Consider the following 14,275-nt stretch of genomic DNA (forward strand, 5'->3'; position numbering starts at 1 on the left):
ATTTTCTGTACCATAGAGCACTGCCAGACCAGTGGCTGTACTATTCGCATCACGGATGCTATTCCAATGTAAACAATCCCACAGATGCCGTTACAACTGTGTGATTTGTTGTTCGGATGACTTGGCACCCTGGAATCAATGTCGGCTCTAGTGTGCTCAATTGCATTCGATGCGTTCTCGTCGATGCTGTCCATCGTCACACCTTGATCGAGCGTACAGCTTCTGCACGTGGGTAGGTCAAGCAGCCTGAATACCTGAACGATAAATATGAAACGCGTCCCTGTCTTGCTCCGGAGCTAACATAACGCCTCTGTACCTCGTGACGCCGCCTTGACCTGTTGATGGCTTCCTCGGCATACCTTTCGACTGCCGAAACCTCTCTCTACGCCTGAACTGGCAAAACTACGGTTTCCCTAGGCTGTCTCCCATTCGAGAGTGCACTGCCCCTCTACGAATACACATCATCAAGCTCATGGCACTCATTGCTGCTTGAGGACACTTTCTTGGCAGAAATTATCCTTGTGATTGACAACAATCAGGCCAACTTACAAGTCAGCATGGCTTTGGTCACGTTCTTGCGACTCCGTGTCTGTTCTCATACTACCTGGATCCAGATGCTCGTAGTCTTCACAGATTTACCAATGCAAACTACGGGCAGCGTGCCATGACAATCACGGATTTGGTGTCTCCGCTGACTCAAATAAACGGCTTCGCCGATGTTATGATTCCAATCGCACTGAAAAGCCGTGTTTGCCCTAACATGATTCGTAAACCTGCCCAAGAAAAAGTATCACCTCAAACGCCGATGCCACGATTGCTGACAAGTGCCCTCCACTATAGTTGCCTCATCAAATATACCATTGCCGTTATTTGCACCCATTACACCGTAGTATCCCAACACCCAGCCATCAGCGTGTGATGGCACCCCATCTGTCGGTCTTTTTTTTTTTTCCACTTGTTTTGCTCAGAAGTGAGCGATGCGCTCCTCGACGCTGCCCCAGTAAACAACCGGACGAGGCTCGAGGATGCTTAGCTCGCTGCCGAAGCTTCTCCGCTCTTCTTCCATTCCCAGGATGGACGGCTGGTGGTGTATGATGCTGTTGATGGTGCTAGCCGGCGACGAGATGACGCTGGCGCCACACGAGTCCCGGTCGCTGCTGGCGCGGGACGAGGCGGAGGACGAGCGGCGGAAAGAGGCCCGGAGGCTGCTGGAGGAGAAGCGAGCCGTGATGGCTTGGAATCGCGGAGAGGCGTGCATGTTGCTATTTTTCCTGGTTGACGTGCCACTTGTGCTGATACTCGGGGCTTCCTTGCCGGGAGTGGTCCGGACTGTGCGTGTATGAGTGTGTGTGACGGGAATGGCGACGCAGATTGCCGTGCGGGAGTCGATGTAGATAATGTAATACGAGGCACAGCCTATCGCCTCCAGAGACGCGGGAATCAAGTGTCAAACGAGAGTCGAGAAAAGATGAATGTACGATTAAACATAGGACCGTCCACACAGCAGACGAAACGATGGCCAGAGCAGGTTTCTTGGGGCGTGCAAATCACGGCTAGTAACTAATGTCGGTCGAGGGAGACCTTTTAATACATCCAGTCGACACGGGGAGGGGGCCTTCTCTGATCACCGACCGTTCAAACCGCTACAAGAACTCCAGGGGTTTGGAGCAGGCTGTTGTGATGGCCATTGACCCTTCTCAGGGGCTCGACGTGTGTGATCGCCGACCGGGGTTTGAGAGGCGGGGGGGCCCAAGCCGCAAGTGCCAAATAAGTCCGGTGAGACGGTGCACGGCTCGTTTCAACCAGACAGCCAGCATGATTGTCTCCAGGTGGCCACCCCATTCGGCTCGACTAAGTACTGACCTGCGACTTGTCTGAGATGCAGCTGGGGTTCTCGACTGCAGGAGTTCGAGTTCCTGCGGCGCCATGCAGGCAAAACCTTGACATCAAACCATCGTGCCGGCGGCGGGCAGCCCTCCTTTTGGCGTGATGGGAAGCTCCCAAACTGATCTGGTGATGCCTGCTCATGTTCAAGTGGGCTCTGTTGAAGCCCTGCGCCTCACACAAGGTAACCTCCTGCTGTACGTTAACTCTCCGATCAATACAGCCAATTCAACAGGCCTGGTCATAAGAGCTTGGTGCAAATGTTGTTTGTCTATCCAATCTAAGGTGCCTACCTACCCAGGCAGCTATGTCTGGAACGTCCACGACGGCCCGTTGACGCAATCCCTCGAACGCCATCGCTTAAAGACAATACGCACGCACCCATTCGGCCGTCACACTCATTATGCCACCCCGGATCCTTCTCCAACTTCAGTAATTGCTCCAGTCCGGCTTGCGTACTGTGGCGCTCCGCCTGATGCTCTCAACCCAAACCGAGTCGTCGAGGATATTGCTGACCTGCGCCGGACTAACCGCGCTTGTTCGTCGACTGTTCTCCCCCGACCCCAAGCCAGGTTCCTGTAGCTCAAAGCTAAACGCTGAATTGGCCGATTGATGGCTTGGCGACGACGGGCCCGACCGAGGGAAGCTCAACGGATGTTGGTATCCGCCGTCAAGGCCTGGTCCCTGGAGATCGGATGATCCTGACCAGCTCCTGTGATGGGCCCGGTCTGCGTCTTCCGCACTGAGCAGGGTCGACTTACCCTGGCCGCTTTGACGGATCGTTTGTGTCTGCTGCTTACTGCCGTCCTCGTCGTCCACGAAGATGTGCGGAATGTCCAACTGCGGGACTGCAGTCATCCGTCCCGCTTGCTTGCGTTCCTTGTGCTTCTTGAACTGCCGGGAATAGTATCTGGAGCATTGTCAGCATTCAAGGCCACAAGCCCGTGTTTAAGGTGATATGCCGGGAAACTTACAAAGTGTCGAAGAAGCCCAAGACAATTCTTCGCCGCACCTCTTCGTCAACTCGCTGTAACCTGGCGCGGCGGCGCAGGAACTCTTCCAGCCTAATGAGCGTTATCGGCCTGGGTCAGCATACGTTCCAAGTATTGACCACATCTCAATTGTCGCTAACCTTAGACTTTTGCTATCGCTGATGATGTTGTAATGAGCCAATATCATCAGGACAGTAGTGAAAGAGATGCCTCGGTCAGGGTCAGCTGAGACCATGACCTCTTCGAAGAAGATGTTGAAACGTCGTCTTCGTTCTCGAACTTTGACCACGTCAATCTGGGCTAGACGCCGGTTAAGCCTGTCGATATCTACCCCGCTGTAGGCGCTTGCGGTTGCTATCGACGTGTGTCTGGAAACCGTCGCATCGTTTCGTACATCCTCCAAGATGCGACTCACCGAGTCGTCCGCGTCGTAGATTCGCATTTCAAAAACTCCCGACAGCTCCCCCAGTAATCGCGGGAATACGTCTTTGCTGATCCACCCTGTCCCGGCTGGGTCGACGCTGCGCCACGCCTCCTTGAATCGACGAATCTCGTCCCGATCGACAGCTGCTAGACCGCTGGATCGCTGGTATACGTAACTGAAACTCTCGTAGATGAGCGAGACAAAGAGGTTCACAAAGATGTACATGCTCAGGATGTTCCAGGCAACAAATAAGAAACGCGCCCAAGGCTTGCTGCCACAGTCGCTCTGGAAGAAGTCCTCATCATCAACGCAGAAGGGTGGCTCAATATTCGCGTAGTCTTCCATCACAATATTCCACCCTTCACCGCAGCTCATGCGAAATAGTAGGATGAGCGCGTGTGGTACGGTTCGGAAGTTGATGTTACTACTCTCTTGCGAGCCAAATCGAGTGAGGCTGAATGCCTGCGTCAGCGCGATGGCAAAGACAAGGAAGAAGACTAGCCATGTTGCCAAGAGATTGCCAATCGTGGTCAGACTGGCAGCAGCTGTCTTGAAGAGCTGGTCAAGGGCGTCGTTTCTCGGGATGAGGAGGAGGACGATGGCGACCAGGAAGAATTTGTGAATCTGAACATATGTCTCGCCTTCAAGGATTGTCCCTCCGCTGGAAGCCCTGAGGATCAAGAGAATCGTAGTTGAGACGAATGCGCCTGCCACAGCAAGTAGCGAGTACATGTCCCAGGAACTCCTGCGGAACCGAGCCCAGCCCAGGCCGAAGATTCGGATGGAGACGTTCGCCATGTAGACCAGCACAAAAGCCAGGAAGAGGAAATCCCTCATCCGGGACCACCATTCGGGCTCTTCGCGGAATTCCATCATTAGGAGAACCAAGTGTAAGCACAAGACGTAAGTCATGCCTTGGTACCATTTACCCCTTTTCTCTATTGCGCGTTTGTGACACCACTTCTTCCAAGTTTGCTCTGAAGCATCATACGAAGTCTTTGACGGTGAGATATGTTGAAGCAGCTTTCGAAGCTCGAGCCACGATCTTTGTTCAGCCGTCAAGAAGGCGACTCCGGTCTGTTCAGTGTAGTTCCGCATGAAGACGGCAATAAATAGCGTCAATACGAAGACGGTTCCAAGCAGGTTGTAGACGATGAAGAACATGGCGTTGCCCTGGGATGCAAGGCTTTGGGGCTGGAGACCCGGGCCTGTTACGGCCTGTGCTGCGAAAGAAACATCCACCCAACCCTCTTGGCTGAGAATCGAAAAGAGAATGAAGATGGAGTTGCCAAAGTTGTCAAAGTTGAAGTAGTCGTTTGAAGCGACACGGGGCGCGAGCATGGGCCACTCGTCATTGAAAGGTGTGCTGTTGAATTCGCCGAAACAATCGACCAGTCGAATAATAGCGCCATCATTGTCATCGTTGCACGATATCATGAGGCCGTTGAAAAGATTGAGGCCGTAAACAGCGAACGGGATTAGTAGTGAGATGGACACGAAAGATGCCTGCCGAGAAAGTCCGGATTAGAGGAAAGTTCTCACGGAGGCAGAGATGGCGACTTACACTCAGGATTTTCCAGCCACTGACGATGATGAGGGAATGGAAAGTGTCTCTGGCACTGTCGCTGACGTTGAGGAGACGTAGAGCACGCAAAGCCTTGAAGGCACCGATTGCTCGGGATATCTCTCCATCTTTCGCCAAGAGAGTACCGACATTGATCAGGAGAGTGGCGAGTACGATACCATCAATGATGCCCCAGGAGCTTCGGTAGTAGGCGTTCGGCGTAAAAAAGAAGCCGTCCGCAATGACCTTGATCACAGCCTCCACGAAAAAGACTATCGCGAATGCCATGTCTGTCCAGACGTACCAGAAGGTAATACTAAACTCTGGATGCTGCTCTTGGTACTCTTTTTGGTACAGCGGGGTCGTGACGCAAGCAATGATTACCATCGCTACGATAGCAGCATAAATGAAGACGCTAAAAGTGTACCAGGCGATCTTGTTGGGCTCGACGCCATCGAACCGCTCGCTGCCTCTGCCGGGTCCCACCAACCTTTGACAGGCACGACGGAGAGGGTTATGTGAGGTCAAGAAGAATAGGGAATTGTTATAATTCGGATGACGCGCGAGATACTCTCTCTGGGCCTTGCGTCTCGCCGACGTGGCAGAGACAACCTGACGCGCCATCTGTCGAGGATCGAGTGTTTCATTGGTGCCCTCGAGGCGTATGTTTGAGTAAAACGGATTGGGATCTTTACCACTCATCCGCGCAACAAGTTTGCCCCACCACTTCGAGAGAAAGCCGGGCTTCACGTCCCCAACGGCGAACGTAGTTGCACGGGGCGCAAGATGCGCTCTCTCGTTGTGCTGAGTTCCTTGAGATGCCTCTTCCGAATCATCAAGGAAGTCTCGGACGACTGCGTCCTTGAGCAGCATCTCCATCATAGCTGGGCCATAGTCGAGGGGATCCTTTTTTCTTCTGGCTCTGCCGAACGAGAAAATGGTGGATAAAGAGAGGTTGCTCGATGATTTTCCAAGTTCCTTCTTTTGTAGAAATGCCTTAACTTGTTCCAATCGCTTTTCGTCCTCACTCACGTCGAAATTTTCCTGAATGACAGCAATAAACATATTGACGAGAATCAAGAAGGCCAGGATGAACCATCCAATTAGGAAGACAGCTCCGACCCAAGACGTACCGAAGGGCAGCGAAGTTTCGGTCACCTCATAAAGAATCGAGGTCCAGTCTTCGCTCGACAGGATTTGCCACATACCCAGAAAAGAATTGTACACATTGAAGAACGATATGTCTTCCTTCTGCGAAATCTCGCCGCGGAACAGCTGAACGGCAAAGAGCGCCATAATGAAGGTGATTAGGAAGACAAAGAGCATCAAGTTCCAGATACCCGTCGCGTTACCCAGAACCCGCCGAATGAGGTTCCCTGTGATTGGAACAGCGAGGACAACTCGGTAGATTCGAAGAATCTGAAATATGGTCAAGTAGGCGTACACCTGTCCTGCATTCCGTATTGGTGGGAGGAGGATTGTGGACGTCGTTACGGCCAAAAATAGATCGAAGAGATTTTTCCACGTGCTGTGGAATCTGCGCCAGTCTGCCGCGAATCTTATGATTATTTCCACGTCGAGAAGGAGGGTTGTGACGACCTCAGCGGCATCAATGAAAGCGGCGCGTCCACTGGACATCGTGGCGCTGCGGAAACACTGCGCCATAAGGCCGAGTGAGATGACAGCGATCCATATCAACGAAGTCTTGTCATATAGTGTTTGTAGACGAGACACGGGAAGCGGCGGCGCCTTTTCTTTTGGCGTAATGAGTGGATCTCGCTCCACGGTGAAAGCACTAGCTCTGCTTTCTTCCCTGATAACTTGGAAAGAGGACGTGATGACGGCAATGAGCAGGTTGATCAGCCAGAGCATCAGGATCATGATTCCTGCACCGAAGTACAGGGCAGCGGGTAGGTAATCCGAGTCTGTCGTGTAATACATGATGTCTGTAAATGTATTGGTACTCATGATTACGAATACCATCTCAAGTGACTGGAGGATATTATCGAAGCTCACGGTGCCTCCATGAGGATTGCTGCCTTGGAGGCATATTGATCCTCGGGGACAGATGAAGCCTTTTCCAGCAAGACTGCCGGGTACCAAAGTCGCCAGGTCCTCCTCGTCCTTCGCGAATACCCAAGGCTCGGTGCCATTGGAGGTTTGATTGAGGTAGCCGCCGCAGAACTGAAACTCGTTGACAAAAGCTCTGGACCGGTCCGCTGGCGCATCAGGGTCAAGCCACACGCAATGACGGCTCAGGCTAGACTTGAAGCTCTGCACGCCAATAATGGCAAATAGAAGCCAAAAGAAAATGATGAGGAAGGCGATTCGGACAAGTAGCGGCGCTGCCTTCTTCAGACTTCGAAGGATAATCTTGGCAGGTTAGCTTTCATAACTCACGTCGAGCAAAATCATCATCAACTTACTGCAGTTCCGTTCGTAATAGCCAGCAAGCGTAGAATCCGCAGGCAGCTGATCATTCGAAACACGTACATGTGGTGTTTACTTTCTAGGCCAGTGATCGCCAGGACAAATGTGATCCAATAAGCGACAACGGCGAGGAAGTCCAGCCGATTGAATGAGTGTCGCATGAAAGCTCGACGGGCGAGCTGATAACGCTGGTGCTCTTCAACCGTTTGAGGGACCGGTTGCCCTTGCATGAAGGTGAGAGACCGGGCGAAAGCAGACGGCCCCAAGTTGATCTGGCGAGGCGCCTTTACAGACTTTTGACGTTGCGGTTGAAATAGGGCTCTGTACTGGTCGGTGACCGCAGCCCGCACTCCTCGTTTGCGGTCGATGGTGCTATATTCTGAGGCATTCAGGATGAAACCAGAAACAATTATTCGCGCGACGAGCTCAAGTGTAAAAACAATAAAGAGACCAAGCATGGCGTAATCAATCCATGTTGTTCCCCATGTGGTAGGCCGTTCATTGCCGTCCTCAAAGACATTGGGGGCCGCCTCAATCGTCAGGAGGACCGTTTGGAAGATGATGAGGACGAGAATCATGGGCTCGGCGAATGGATGAACGAGGAAGTCGCATAGCTTCCTCCTAATAATACTTTTGGAAGAGAAAACACCCAGGGATTTGCCCTTGAGCGGGTTTGACATCGGGGGTCGAGAGGCTACACTGACATGCGGATCAACGGAGAGGAAGCCGCCTGCGGGTTCCTTCTCTACAGGATGTTGAGCTGTGTGCGAGGGGTAGGACGTATCCACGTTGAACATGTGGCCCGAGTTGTATTGTTGCCGTCTACGGTCCTCGCTCGGGGATCGCGATCGCTGGAATGACGTTCGATGGTCAGCGAGTTCTCCTTCGCCGCTACTGATGTTCACAACACGCTGTGACATGGCCCGCATGATGGACCCTGCGCGGTGAAGGGCCTCCGACGTGGAAGGAGAGCGAGATCGCCTATTGTCCCCCGGCGTCAAAGTCTGGCCGTAACTGAAGCGACCAGCAGCGCCGGGCTCCAGGTCATATCCAAGCGATCTGACATCACGGCCACGAGAAGGAGAGGCATCGATGTCGGAGACGGTCTGAAAGCTATCCCGTGGCTGTGCATCGGCCTCCCGAACACCCAATGATCGGGCTATGGGCTGGACATGCGAGGTGAGGGGTACACTATCCGACTCGAAGTAGTCCGGGTTTGTGGGCTCGTCGTAATAAGGATTTGGCGAATCGTATGGGTCGGCAGAAGCTGACAATGTTCGCCCGAACGCCGGTGGAGGTTGGTGTATCTCGGGCGGGAGGGCAAACTGTAACGCTGTTGGATCAATGGGTGATTCAGGGCCTAAGGGACCCTCATTAGGTCGAGCGGCGTATGGCGGTTGCCAATAATTTGAGAGCCCAGGTTGTCCCGCAGGTGCTTGATCTGGAGTCGGCGTGGTAGCCGAATCTCGAGCACTGTTGGGTCGGCCAGCCGGCGGAGGCTGAAGATGGCTGCTCCGCGGGCTGACCTGCTCGTCTGACCCAGATGTCATTTCGAGATGTTGTAAAGCGAGTGCTGGGCGATTCAGGGTATTAGGTGAGTCGGGGCAAGATGCTCGGCGAGAAACAAGAAGATCCAGTCATCTGCATCGAGAGCGCTCGTTGACGGGTATATCATCCGAGGTTTGTCCTGGGCTGCATTGCGGTACTAGAGCGGTATCGTCGTGTGTGCGATTGCGATGTCAGAAGAGGTTCGGGAGGGACCCAAAGGAATGCGCGTTGAAGGAAAGATCGCGAGTGGTCGCTTTGAGTGATTGGGATAGCGAGAGTCCAGACTTGCAACGCTCCCGAGTGTCGGGACGGAAAGGAGATGGATGCGACACCAAACTGCTCGCTCGAGAATCCGTCAGTGCCTGTTGAGTCCCTGGGAGATGTTGGACCTCCCACCATTCCAAGTGGATCTGGCACAGTGCAACACTGGTGCTATGTTTGGCAACCTTGGACATTCCCCTGCAGCGATACGAGATCGGCAGGAGGGCCAACAAACGTGCCAGACAGTGTGCGGGTCTGACACGGGACGGCCTCCTTGACCAAGGGGTGCAAGGGCCTGCCTCCCCAGAGGACCTGCTCCAAGAGCCGAACTCCCATTCCTGCATGGTCAGCCGCACTAGTCCATCAGCCCAAGCCAACCTACAGACTTTCAGTACCTACAGCTACACATCTTTGTGTGCCTCAACCCTGGAATCGAAAGTACTCTAAGGTATCTTCCCAACGCGTCTGGACAGCGCCTACCGTGCCTCAGCTCTGACAGCGATCTTTCGTAGGAAATCGACTTTACGCAACTACGAAAACCCCCATGCGGATTGCGTATGTCCGACAACCCATCAGAAGCAAGTCGCGATCAATTGAACGGACCTTTCTAGATTAACGACCATCTCCCCAATCCTCTGCGCTACTGCGACTCTGCTCAGGCAGCCGGAACCGAGAACGCGGGCCTGGGTCACCCACACCCGACACGCAACCTCATTCGCACAACTCCTAGCAGACTTCCGACACGCCTCTGCAACTTCTTTGCGCCTCACGAACCGACTATACAAGCCACAGCAAGCATATAGAAGTGTGCCGAAAGAGGACAACACAGAGACCGGCCTTGTGCCACTCTTCACTGTCAAGATCCTCGTCGTGACTGTGCGCGCATCATTGCCTCCGATACATGACCATGGTCTCCGGCAGCAAACGCGCGATCCACGAGGTCAGCGGCGACATCGTCGCGGATGAAGATGTTCCTCTGCTGCACCGCATCCGCAACATGTGGCAGTTCGCCAACCTCTGCCAGTGGATCTACCTTTTCGGTAAGGTCGTTAAGTTGGACGACCGGCTCGATACCGAAGTAGGTCACTTGCGTGCCGAGCCGATCACATCACTGTACACCGGCTTCCATCCCACAGCAACACTGACCAGGTGCCAGGAAATCGAGGCCGAATGTCTGAAGCCCAACTCGCTCGTGCCTCAAGAAATTGGACTGGCTCTCCTCAAGAATGTTTCATCTCATCGTGGTCTTACGTGGGTTCTACGTGCTATCCTAGCGGATTGTAATCGAAGACGACTAACTCGCAATGTCTTGCCAGCCACGAGATCTTTGACGAGTACACAAGGAGGCAGTACATGGCTAAGGCTCCCGAGAAGAACCCCTTTGGTACACAGGAAATACCGGCCAAGTTCGCAGAATTTGATGCGTTGACAAAGGTATCGTAGATCGCCGTTGACTTCTTTACTATCTTGGCGTGATCGGTCTGACTTGACATGCGCTTAGATTCGAGTACTGCAACAACTCACACAATGGGTGATGCGCCATCCTGATCGGTTGCGGGAAAAGATGGGAGAGCCCAAAGACGTTGAACAGACCAACTGGGTCAGTCTCTGTCAACTCACTCCTTTCAAACCCGCAAACCTCTGACTCGCTATACAGAGAATTGAGCCAATTGGCTGGGATGCTGATGACAGGACCTACTACGTGCTCGATGACAATAGAGTCTACCGAATGACTGACGCGCCACCTCCAACACCGCCCAAGAAGAAAACGAAAACCGCAAGACAAGGCCGTAGGGCCAGCAAGAGACGCAGGACCATTACAAGCGTGGAGGCCGACGACACAGATGACCCGATTGAAGCGCCGAATAGAGTATCAGAAGGACTAGGTCGCCAGGACGAAGACTTTGGAGGCATGCTGTGGGAATGCGTCGCCATCACGCTCGACGACGTACGTGGACTGATTGCTTCTTTCACCAAGACTCGAGACGAGAATGAAAAGGTGCTCAAATCTCAACTGGAAGAGCATCTTCTTCCCATTCTTGAGAAGCAGGAAGAATCGAGGAAACGCAAGGCTCTCCAGCGAGAGAGGGAGCTCATCAACCTATCGAAGATGGTCAATGCGAAGCGGTCAAGCCGCCTCGCCAATAAGCACGAACAGCAGCTCGCCGAAGAGCAAGCCCGCGAAGAAGAACAGCATCGAGCGGTAGAAGAAGCCGCTGCTCGGAAAGCGGAGCTGAAACAGATCAAACTGGAGGCGGAACGCAACAGGCGACTGGCTTCCCGGGAGAATCGCCTCAAAGACCGCGAAGCACGTCGCCTCAAGCACGAAGACGAGCTCTCCAACCTCTCGGAAGATAGCCGCAGTGCTAGTCAAGGACCTGGCAGGTTGTCTGATCGGCAAAGACGCGCAGAAATTTTGAGGACGAAGCAAGCCCTCCAGATACTTGATCACGAGGATGAGGGGGACGACTGGATCTTTGATTGTGTCTGTGGAGTGTATGGGCAAGTGGACGATGGCACTCATAGCATTGCATGTGAGCAGTGCAATGTTTGGCAACATAGCAAATGCGTGGGAGTGCGAGAAGATGAAGCCGAAGAGTCTGATTTTCACTTTATTTGCTTGTCCTGCCGACGGGCGAAAAACGATGACCCACAAGCGAGAACCACCATCCGGCTCAAGATCAACCGCCCACGCACCGATGCGCCTCTCGATACCGCACCGGACTTCGAACAGTCCTCGATAGGAGCCGCAGAGAAGAAGAAGCCTGCTCTCGACTTGTTTGACAGCAAGGCTGAACTCGGTACCAGGGCAGTCACTGATAAAGACCTAGACGAATCAAGGACACCTTCTGATCTCGAGGCACTCGTTCACGTTGAGCCCGAGCCAGTACCTGTCACCCCGGGCATGACGAAATCAGACGGCCTTCCGGCGACGAGCTTCCCGCCGCTCAACCATGCACCAGTCAACGAAACCCCAATGCTACGGGGCTCGACAAGTCCGATGCGACCGGCTGATAGCCTGTCTTCTCCCATTTCTCGGAGCATACTCGCGACCCCGATTCTCAGCCAGGAAGGCAAACGTGTAGAGGCGGCACATGCCTCGACGCTGCCCTCAACTGAATCCGGCTTCTCTCCGACTAAACAATCACCAGCCCCACTACCACGACCCCGATCAGCCTCCTCCAAAACCAGCAGCGTGCCTGCCGTATTTCCACCCACAATGACACTGGCACCATCCCCCCAGCAGCCAATTCTTACACCCCCTGAGAAACAAGCGGAACCTGCTCGACCACAACCTTCCGATGTTTTTCGAGCCTCGTGACGCATCTGTCACAATACTTTAGACTTGTCATATGAGGGCGCGGTGAGGCTGCGCTCCCTGGCTTGCAGGTCATTATTGGAGGAGCACGAATGGAAAATGGGTGTCAGCAAAGACCGGCAGGACAAGAAAGTGGCAAACTTAGACAGCGTGCCTACGCGGGGTTTGAGGATGCAGGACGTCAAGGTGCGGCCCAGTCAAGTCTGGTGCTGAGCAGCGCCAGCCAGGCAGAGACCAATACAGATGTATTGAGCACCTGCTGTACTACGTATCTATGCTCACTCAGTAGGCAGCAGAATGAATTGACGATGAGTATGCAGGTACGGTGGTAGCTCGGGTTTGAGGTAATAGTAGCGAAGGCGCCATGTCACGTCAGGCGTGGACAAGACGGTGGGACAAGCCAACCAAGCGTGCAAATCACTGTGTCTAGTGGAAGCTTTCCGGCAAATGACGGCCGCTACGCCTCAGGTGAATCGGTTGAGATTGCCAGGATGGTCTGACGTGGTGCTGAATTTCGCTGTATAATGGGGCCCCATATATCCTATTGAGGAAGATATGAATGGAATCGAAAAGGGAGAACCCACCATGGAAGGGGTCTGGAAGGGGATGCAGGGAGAAAGAAGCAGGCTGATGAATGAACGAAACAGGGGCCAGGAGGTGGGCCAAAGGATGAAGGACGAATAAGATGTCTGTTTTGAGTCTGTCATCGGCCAGGTCACAATGCAAGTCCCGGCGTATTGGCTGGCCACACATGATGGCCCTGGCACACCATGAACAGAGGGCGGAGGCAGACGGGTCAGAAGCAGAGCAAGCGCCACAACCTGCGAGATAGCGCCAAATGATAAAAAAAAAACATACTGGGGGACAGAACAATCATTTCTGGATGGACCTAGACAAGCGCCACATGAGATGGTTGGAGGTTGACCAATCGTGGGCGACGCCACCAACGGTTCCGGCAGCACCACGACAAACGCATCGCTCGGCACATTCCAACTTACCATCGACCCAGCTGTTCGCGCGTCCATGACATCCACATGGGTCACGTTCGATTCCACCGCCGACTATAGGCGTGAGGCAGCTGCTTCCACTCCACTTCTGCCGTGGAATACTTCCATCCGAGGCACCTTAGTCGGGGCTCAAGACAAGCTTCACAGCAGCGACCAGTAGCCGACACCAATACCAGGAATGATCTGGCACTGGGCAGGGTGGCCCTGAAACTGGGCCTGTAGCTGCATATTAATCCAGCTCGCCAAATACAACCCCACGGCTGTTTGCCGCACAGGCCCGGTTGATGTTTCTGTCGGATCAGTTGTGTGTCCACCGGGCACGCGCGAACTGGTGGAGGAGCAAGGGAGAGAGAGCACACGGGGAACCCGCTCTCAGGAGAGAGGCTCTAGGGCCCTGGGCGGCAACTAGGCCTCTCAATCCGTTGTTCATATTCCGAATGATTGTTGCCCTCCCTTGGCGCGGCAGTGCGCGATGTATCTGCCACTGCCACCGCGGGATGTTCTGGTTTCAGTGGCGTTGCTGGTCATTGCTCCCATTAACCTAGCACGGTTCAACCCTGTTTTGTTCTTTCTGTTGCTGTCGCAAAGTGCTGACAATACAACGCCATTGGAAGGGGGGTGTGCAGTGTTACTCTGTCGACTGCCACCCAACACTCTGTTGTGGGGGCGTTGCTGGTAGCAGCAGGGTCGGCATGGCGGAGACTGGAACTGGTGCAGACGCGGATGCAGACGCACGCACTGGCTCACGAAGGAGACGATTCCAAAGGAAAATGATAAGCTGAGGTTTGGTTCCCGGGTCGCATGGCACGCGGGGCGATGGAGAGGGTACAGTTGACAGACAACGTG

The 14,275-nt window shown here is 53.8% G+C and overlaps 3 protein-coding genes across 3 annotated transcripts; 1 reads left to right on the plus strand and 2 right to left on the minus strand.

Moving 5' to 3' along the window:
* Positions 1–964: 964 nt before the first annotated feature.
* On the minus strand, positions 965–1,258 carry D7B24_006351 (uncharacterized protein; the record flags this gene model as incomplete). Its single annotated transcript, XM_028640483.1, has 1 exon — positions 965–1,258. One exon carries the CDS (start codon positions 1,256–1,258, stop codon positions 965–967), a length of 294 nt encoding a protein of 97 aa, XP_028495351.1.
* Positions 1,259–2,313: 1,055 nt separating this feature from the next.
* Positions 2,314–8,844, minus strand: CCH1 (calcium channel protein; the record flags this gene model as incomplete). Its single annotated transcript, XM_028640484.1, has 5 exons — positions 2,314–2,794; positions 2,859–2,948; positions 3,017–4,806; positions 4,865–7,237; positions 7,291–8,844. 5 exons carry the CDS (start codon positions 8,842–8,844, stop codon positions 2,314–2,316), a joined length of 6,288 nt encoding a protein of 2,095 aa, XP_028495352.1.
* Positions 8,845–10,010: 1,166 nt separating this feature from the next.
* Positions 10,011–12,189, plus strand: D7B24_006353 (uncharacterized protein; the record flags this gene model as incomplete). Its single annotated transcript, XM_028640485.1, has 7 exons — positions 10,011–10,181; positions 10,260–10,354; positions 10,420–10,537; positions 10,605–10,703; positions 10,761–11,472; positions 11,848–12,099; positions 12,170–12,189. The coding sequence occupies 7 exons, from the start codon at positions 10,011–10,013 to the stop codon at positions 12,187–12,189; spliced, it is 1,467 nt and encodes a 488-aa protein (XP_028495353.1).
* Positions 12,190–14,275: the final 2,086 nt, after the last annotated feature.

Source organism: Verticillium nonalfalfae, assembly GCF_003724135.2.
Source record: "Verticillium nonalfalfae strain VnAa140/NRRL 66861 chromosome Unknown scaffold_44, whole genome shotgun sequence".
Lineage (NCBI taxonomy): Eukaryota > Fungi > Ascomycota > Sordariomycetes > Glomerellales > Plectosphaerellaceae > Verticillium > Verticillium nonalfalfae.